The 8,899-nt window shown below is 38.9% G+C and overlaps 1 protein-coding gene across 1 annotated transcript in view; it reads left to right on the top strand.

Annotated features, from left to right (window-relative positions):
• Positions 1–809: 809 nt before the first annotated feature.
• Positions 810–8,899, top strand: part of KCNK2 (potassium channel, subfamily K, member 2) — a gene marked incomplete at its 5' end in the record, with an annotated part of 30,252 nt that continues 22,162 nt past the window's right edge. Inside the window, 3 exons of the mRNA XM_010013767.1 lie at positions 810–917; positions 4,077–4,237; positions 7,643–7,829. Coding sequence (XP_010012069.1) covers positions 810–917; positions 4,077–4,237; positions 7,643–7,829 — 456 coding nt within the window. The remainder of the gene's footprint in view (positions 918–4,076; positions 4,238–7,642; positions 7,830–8,899) is intronic.

Raw genomic sequence — 8,899 nt, 5'->3', positions numbered from 1 at the left:
CCCCCCCCCGAAACTTCAAATATATGTTGTTTTGCTCAAAAGCAGTAATATAGCTGTAGTTATAAAAATTACTAATTTTTACTTAATAGCAAATCCACTTCAGATGTGTAAGCTACACTTTCATCCTCAAATATGTCAAAAAAGAGGACATGAAAATAAAATGAAATAATCCTATAAAGTGTTGTTTTCTGTTTTGTGTGTGTGGTTTTGTTTGGGGTTTTTTTGTTTTGTTTTGTTTTTGTTGTTGTTGGTTTTTTTTAATTTAGCATACCCTTTCTTCTGTCTATTGCTGATCGAAGGGACTGAACTTCTCTTTGTATCCAGTTTTCATCTTGAAGGCTCTAAGGGTTCTGGACACAAACCCATGGATTATGTTATTTTGTTGAATGGAGCAGTTAGTTACAATCTACATAAAACCTGCCTTTTATTCTTAATTCACTCAGGGGTTACTGGAAGTTCCTTCCAAAATGTATTTCTTGTTCACAGCTGCTGTCGGAGACTGCATTTTGAATGCACGAAGTCCTTTGGGCAGTAAAGGCATGCTAAGCATTTAGCAGGACATGAAAGGGATTTGGTGGCACTAGGAGGCAAAGCATGCCCCTGGTAATGAAAGTGAAGTGGGGAAGGCATGTTGGGGAAGTACAGGCAGAAAATGGTCTTGGGTGAAACTGGTCCCATTGTGCAAATTAGATTTTTTTTATGCTTCATGCTGTTCATTGCAGATAGTATTGGTTTAAAAGCCTTTGAGGGAAATTTTCTGAGAAATTTAGCCAGTTTAAATCTAGTGCTTTCTTCATGTCCATGTTCAGAACCAGGATCTTTTGATTGTAATGAAGAACTAGCTGCTTCTACCCATTTAGCAGAAATAGAGGAAGAGAAAAACTGCATGGGACTAGAAAGTGTGAAGAGTACCGGAGGTACTGAGGCTGTCTGTACAATTAGTGTGCACCATCCCCTCTAGGCAAGCAGTTCAGAGGGAGGGCATAGTATGATGTGGCTGATGCTCCAGGGCTTCTCAGTGAGCAAGACTGTCATAACCAGAGTTTGTGCCAGCCTCAGGAGCAGAAGTAGGAACTCTGAAGTGAACATGCCATGCCACTGAGCTGCTGCAGTGGTGCCAGGAATTCCTGCCCTGCATGCGGAAAAGAGATGTGTGGTACACAGAGATAGATAGGTGGTGGCATTCTTACGGCCATGTGCTACTCTCCAAGCACAGTGCCTGAAACAAAGTTTTCCTTGGGTTAGAATTAGAATTCCTCTATTCCCCCTCCCCCCCATTTTCTTAAGAAGAAAGGTGTAATACTGTTCTGAGACAAAACCCTCACAATTGCATCAACCATAAGAAATATAAATGTTTCCTCTCCCATTGCAGACATGATGGATTAGCTTTTCACTGGAGAAACTGAGAGTAGGACGTAAGGACAATTTGTGCAACGCGGGAAGTAGGCTGTGGTGTACAGCAGGAGACTGTTATAAAACATGACACTGTAAGGAAATATGATTAATGTGTGGTGGAAAGCCCTTGGTAGATCAGTTCACTTAAGTACATGTCCTATTATGAGAGTGCCATGTTTTGTTATGTGCAGTGAGCATCTGGACAGAGAAAAACTACTACCTGCTGGAGTAGGATTATTTTATCCAGTAATGTGTGAGATCTTTTTGTAAAGTACAGTTAATAATACAAAACCTTCTTTGTTGCTTATGGATAGGAATTTTTCATTTTTCAGGCTGGAAAGCAAGTATTTGTGACCGTAGAAGTAACGTACCATCCTTTTCCTGAGCAAGATGTGACTGATTTAGGGAGGAGAATATATAAAGCTAAACTTGAACTTCATGTCCTCATAGCAATTAGCAGCAGATGAGAAGTATGCTGCAGCAGCACTTGTGTCTGTAATAGCTGTGGGATGCATGGAGAATGCCAGTTTGCTTTATGAAGCTAACTGGGCAAAGCTGCCTGCTTGGCATGTGTTTCATGTGTTTTGTCACCATTATGAGGCACTACTTTGAAGCGTATACAGTTCTTAACAAAAACGAAAAAGGGGGAAGAGCAATTTCCAAATCCCCTAGTATGAGTTTTATGAATCTGGTGTATCCAGACCCTTGATTCTCAATTGCATTAGGACCCCTCAGGAATTAACCCTGGAACTATTCAAGCTCCTGTGGATGCATAAACAGGCATGTTTATGTAAACAGAGGAGCTTGGATCTGTTTGTCCCTTTTTGGTGGTGGTGAGCTAATTTTGTTTGAAAACTCAAGGGTCTTTTCTGCTTGGTGCATAAAGGGTCAGAGAAAACTCAGTGGAACTGAAATATCCTGAATTATAATAATCAGTATTTTCAGCCCTGGGTTAGAGAAGGATAGTAGGTTGGGCTAAAGGCACTATGACATTTTTCCAGTTGCCTGAGTCAGGCTTTATTTTCATTGTATTAGTGCAGGGAAAACTTAAATGTGGAGGACTCCACAACCTGTAATTGATGATGTTTCCTCTAATTTTGTTGGTTTTGTTTAATTTGTCAGGGTTTATTAGTCCCTATTTGGGAAAAATTAATATCAACTTTTTTACTTCTTTTTTTTTTTAATCTAACTGAACTCTGTCAACACTGCATCTATTGTTTAAACAACTATTATCTGAAACTGATGTTGGGGCAGAAGATCTAGGAGTAAAGTATATTCTCAATGTGATTAATTTTTATTTTAATGCAGTTGAGTGAGGGGCAGCTTCTGTCTCCTCTGTACCGAAAGGAAGAAGTAGTTTTGAAAAGAAGGCTTTGATGTAGCTTACCTACAGGATAGCAGAACTAAAAATAGAGATAATAGATTTCAGAAAGAATATCTATGTTAAACCAACATGCTCGAAATAGTTAAATACAAATTCTGATAAATACCTAAGAGCTTCATTAAATGTGCTTCATATTGTAGAAGCTTACAGTCACATTGTGCAAAAATACTAAGGTATTTTGAAAAGAAAATGACGTTGCAAGCTCTCAATAGAGATGATAAAATTTGTCCATCAGCTTTTTCACAGGAAAACTTGGTTTTCAGTGAAGGATTTCTGTGTCGATGAAAAGCACCTCATGCAAAATTTAATACACTAAATCAAATCTCTCAATTACTTGCTAAAATATTTTGCTTTTCATTTACAATTATTTTTCTACGCAAAAAGCTTTTGTTTAATTTCTCCATGGAAAATGAGCAGCTTTCTGACAAGTTCCCCATCTGGCTGCCTTTTGATGCACAGAAAAGTGAAACAGTGTCAAAAATGCTGGGGTGTTACTACTCCCCCAAAGCACAAGTGGTCCTTTGCAGGAGGAAAACTCTGGAATTAAAATGGAGGAGTGATGCTCATGAAACTTGTCTGTAGGGTTCTGCTATGTGACCTTGGCAAAATCATTACTATACCCATCCTGGGAGATATGTTTCACAGATGCTGGGGCCTGTGCTGTTTGTATTTCAGTTTCTCCATCCTAAGTGGACCAGCAGCAATTGAGGTATCACAGGCATATCAAGCCAGTGAACGCAAAATGATTTACACTTTGAAATGGACAGAGCTGTAAACTGTTTCTCTCTTTGTTTGGAACACTGAAATAACCAAAGCCTTCAATAATGAAGATTCTAAACAGTCCCACTTAGGCTAGAAATCCCTGTTATGAGGGTCTTTTTCAGGCTGATTCTCTTTGAAACAGAGCACTTCTGAGCGAAATTGTATCTTTTTTACCAGTACTGCAGCCTTCCAATTACAAGTCCAGTAACAGATATTTCCAGGTAGCAGGGGCTAAGGCATAGCTTAACCGATTGGTGTATTAACTACACGCAGTAGATGAGAAAAGCTGACATGTATTTAAAAGATTCTGAGTTCTCCACAGTACACAAAATGCAAGTTGGTGGATTGTGCAGCAGTTTAATTTTAGCTCAGAGAGAACTGCATGACCTACACTTTAATTTTTCATGATGTTTGCTGTGCCATATGGTTAACCTAATAGGACCTATTTTCTAACTGTTCTGTTCCTGCAGAACAGTTAAAATGTGTAATGTAATGTATGTAACTTCTTAAACATCTTAAGTTGTTTGTAATTTAGGCTTTGGAAACATCTCCCCACGCACACAAGGTGGAAAGATATTCTGTATCATCTATGCCTTATTGGGAATTCCTCTGTTTGGGTTTCTGTTGGCTGGTGTTGGAGATCAACTAGGGACAATCTTTGGAAAAGGAATTGCGAAAGTAGAAGACACCTTTGTTGTGAGTATGCTGCCTGCCTCATTTGTTCTTCATGCTGCTCATTGTTCTGAAGTTAACAAGTGAAATTAAAAATATGAAAACCAGGGTATAGCTGCTCATTGTCACTAGATGCATAGCAAAAGGTAGGAAGAACTTTGCAAAGTCTGAACATGCTACTGAACATCTCTAATTGAGAATTGGATGAAGCCAAATATTTCTACAACAATTATGGTTGGGAAGAGGAAGAAGATCCAAAATACTTCGTTTGGTTTGCCCTTATAATACTTCTAAGTTTGCTGTCGTGCTTACCTTTAAAGGTTTTCATGTAAGTCAATAGGAAATTAATGACTCAGGGAGATGGCATACAGGAACTGTAGGAGTAATGTGGAAATTGCTTCTTTAATTCACAGAAGACATTTGGTGTTTGAGTCTAAAATCACAATTCTTAAAATCTCAGATGCCATCACACTTAAGGAAAGTAGGCACCTACATTTTGAGGTTTACAGGTTGTAGATGGCTAAAGCTTTGGGCAGGACAGCCTAAATGGTACAGAGCCTGTTGGTGCCTCTCTAACATGGGTGTTCTCTTTGTGGTCTCCTCACTAGGCTGTAAGATTACAGTTTAAGGTATTTTCAGCCTCTGCTACTAAATTGCTTAACACAGCCTAGAGGTTCATGCTGATCTTCAATTATTCATGCAAAGTGGCACAGCTTCAGTAGAGACAGAGACCTGTCAAACAGACCAGAAGCTTGTGCAGATATTGATCAATCTCAGCCATAGCCTGTCCTTAACAATCTTAAATGCCTTGGATTCTAGCAGAGGAACTTAATTTACTTAGTCTCTGTTTCATACATAGAAAAGTTTAAGGTCGTATTTTACTAATGCAGTTATTAAAAATGTATTTACTGAGATTTTTTGAAGCATAGAATAAATGGCATAATAAAATTTAGTAAAATTAATTATTTAGGTGGTTTACTACCTTCAATAAAATGTTGTAGGTTTAACTATTACCTAATGTTCAGAAGGCATATGAAATACTATTTGTCTTTTGATATGTCGAACATGTCCTATCTACTGAATACTTAAGAAGCAGCCTGACTTTGTAGTGGCTTGCATCCACATAGCAAGTGTTAGAAGCGTTGGTGTTCTGCAACAAGCCCTAATCTTGCATGCAGGACACCTTTACTATATAGAAAGTGTCTGCCATGGCTTTATTTTTGAAGCAAAGAAAACAAGCTGTGCTGAGTAGATTTATGCAATAGGTAAATAAAAGATTGAAAGGTTTTTAAGAAAAGGGAGGAATTTTTGACTTTGAAACTTCAGTTCAAGTGCAGACAAGGTACTGGTGAATAATACCCATTTCCATTGAGATTTTTCTAAAAAAGGCAAGAACAATCCATAAGAACATTTTATTTTTGTCCTTTCTGGTTTTTATAACTGAATTTTGAGTTTTTTGCTGAAAAGTACAAAAGCTTTGAGACCAATTAGTGTCTCTTTGCCTGTGTCTCATAGGGATAATTATTTTTCTTGTTTTCATAATGGTTGTATCCCTACAACAAGAATGCCTCAACATAAAAAGCAGCATCCTTGGGTGATGTAGTTCAGTATGTGGTGTCCCTGCTCATGGCAGGGGGGTTGGAACTAGATGATCTTAAGGTCCTTTCCAGCCTTAACTATTCTATGATTCTATCTTGCACACCTCTTGGCAGTATCTGAATGAGAACACTGATCTATATGTTGCAGTCTGGGACACTCCCTTATTCTCTTTACTAGTTCCCCAAAAGAACAAATAGGAGATGGTGATGTGTCAGAGCAGGGAATTTCATGTTGCCATAACCCAAACTGTGGTTTGGGTTACAAGAGCTGGGCATTGGTCATGCTGATTGTAAAACATAGTTTCCATTGACAGTAAACTTAAATACAAGAAAATATATATTGTGAACAGTCTGGATTTCATTTTTGGTCTCCTTTTGTGGAAGTTTCCAGTGTTGCGCGTTCCCTTGCTTCTTTCAAGTTGAATCAACTTGCTTTGGATGCATGGAAAACTCTTTGGGAAAAATGTCAAATTGGCAGAGGCTGTCAAATGGGACTCTGCAGTGGTCCGTTCTAGTGTTTGTACAGTTTAAAAGAAAAAACATTTATAGCTTACACAAGAGATAAAGGACTTGGCTTATTAAATCTCCAGGTAATCTCTAGGTGGGGACAGATCAAAAAGTTGGAGGACAGAATTAGGATTCAAAATGATCTTGACAAGTTTAAAGGGCAGTCTGAATGTACAGGATTCAATTCAAGGAAGACAAATTCAAAGTACTAGATGAAGGAATAATAAAACATGCAATTGCATTTCAGGAAACAGTGCAAGTGACCTGCTCTAGATGTCCCTGCCTTGGCAGGGGGTTGGACTGGGTGATCTCCAGAGGTCCCTTCCAACACTAATGATTCTGTGATTCTGTGAAATGTTCTGAGGACTGGGGGCTTATATGCTAACATGAGTTAATGTCATACTGCTGTGAAATGATGATACATCATAGCTAGAAGTATAAATACGAGTGTAAATAAATAAATAGGCAAAGGGAGGGGATTATATCTAGCTTTGAGTACAACACGTAATGAAAGATGGATTATTTTGCTGGAGTCAACAAATGGCAACAAGAGTACATGGATGAAGAAAGACTGAAATAAATGCATGCATTTGGTCTATAGAACATATGATTGAAAGAGAACACCTATAAAAGTTTGCTGGAAAGAGCAAAGTAGCAACTGCTTTGTTTGCCTTGGATGAGACCATAAATAGTAGGCTTAAAATGAAGGAGATGAGATGCAGTTTAAGCATTAGGAAAATAGTTAAGCATGATCGCATGTTGCCTGGCCACTAGTGTGTCTACAGTGGCTTAAGTGGGCTTGGTTTTGTCTTGGAGCAAGTTTAGAAAAGGTGATCTCTTCACATCCCTTCCCACTCTATTTTCTGTGGTTCTGTTTAGCCCATTACTAGCTTAGAGAGAACTGCACAGTTAAAAAATAATGGTTTTATTCTGTTATTTGTGGATGCACAAAGGTAGAGATAACGCAGGTGCAAGCACTACTTGGAACTCGCTCAAGTATCTGTCCCCCGCTCAAAACTTCAGCATGATCTGCTGCTAACATTAATGAATGCTACACAAGTAACTTGGCCAGATCACAAATGTGGCCACAATGAAGAGTCCAGCCCTGCTCTGCATTTCCTGATGCAAATGTTTCCTAGGATAGTCATGTTTGCTTTGAAAACTCTGTCGACATAAACCCCTACTTGATTTCCTTATTTGTTTGAGAACTATAACGCACTGTGCTCTTGAGCAGCTGGTGCTCATTGTGGGTGATTGGTGCTGATGTACTGTAGTTCAGTTTTACTAATGATGGGTTTCCTCTTTTTTATCCTTCCCTTTCCAGAAATGGAATGTGAGTCAGACAAAGATTCGCATAATTTCAACAATAATATTCATACTGTTTGGCTGCGTGCTGTTTGTTGCTCTTCCTGCAGTTATATTCAAGCACATAGAAGGTTGGAGCACACTAGATGCAATTTACTTTGTGGTTATCACTTTAACTACCATTGGATTTGGTGACTATGTTGCAGGTAAGATTTCCTTGTAACTCTTTATCTATAATATTTTGCAGTTATGTTCTGCTTTTTTGTATTATTTTGGGACAGATGCATCTCCCAGTTTTACCCTTTATCAGTCATTCCTGTGTCAGTGTACCTTAGAAGATACGGCAGGCTAGAGACAGGACGTGCCTGTTTCTGCATAATCTTTTTTCTTCTATTGTACTGTTAAAAGATGGTGTACTTGATTTTTAGGTAGAGTTTTTTCTTCTTCCAGGTTGAGTGGAGTGCAAGAACCAATAAAGTATTTTAGTCTGCTGAATATATTTTTTTCCAGGTGGAGTTGCTTAAAATATCTTGCCCTTTGAAATTACGTGACATAGGTTTTGTGTACATCTCTTACTTTCAAAGTGTCGTTCCGGAGCTCTGTTTCTGCCATTGAGATGTCTCTACTGCTGTTGCATCCTGCTTCTGTGTTTTCTTTCTTTTGTTTTTTATGTACATACTTGACCATGTGTGGTTTGTAATGTAAGGAGAAGGTTTAGCATAACCCATAGATAATGTGTCCATGGTTCTAGTAACCCAGGTTGCATTGGTTGCAAGTAACTTTGACAAACTGCGTTGATAATGCTTGGGTCAGTTCTCTGCACCAACTTTTTAATGAAAAGGTGTTTAGAGGTGTTAGATCACTTCTCAGAATAGGATTAAGTATGTTGTGTGTGTTAATCCAAGTCAGTGATGTCTTGAGGTGAGGATTAGAAATTCAGAGCATTATGCTCCGAGTCTGACACTTGCTTTCTTCAGCCTGATATCACGCATCTCCTGATGCAGAAGCATCATCTCTCATGAGATGTCACTCTCCCACCTCTGAACACTGTGCAAGGCAGAGGTAGCTGAGAAAAACAGCAGTGCTGGACTGCTGTTAGTGAGCTGTTCTGCTGGAGGAAGTGTTTCTAGTAGACATCTTCATGGTGTTGGCTCCTCCCATGTCCCATCTCACCTGTAGTTATCGCGTGAGTCCAAGTGCACCAAGGTAGTGGTCTCATGTTATGTAACTCCTTCTAGTGATTTGGGGGCCTGCCTGAAGTTTGCCTCGACAGCAG

The sequence above is a fragment of the Nestor notabilis genome, unplaced genomic scaffold, assembly GCF_000696875.1.
Source record: "Nestor notabilis isolate BGI_N333 unplaced genomic scaffold, ASM69687v1 scaffold9124, whole genome shotgun sequence".
Lineage (NCBI taxonomy): Eukaryota > Metazoa > Chordata > Aves > Psittaciformes > Psittacidae > Nestor > Nestor notabilis.
Note: the sequence above shows the minus strand (reverse complement) of the source record. Positions and strands in the feature narration are given on the sequence as shown.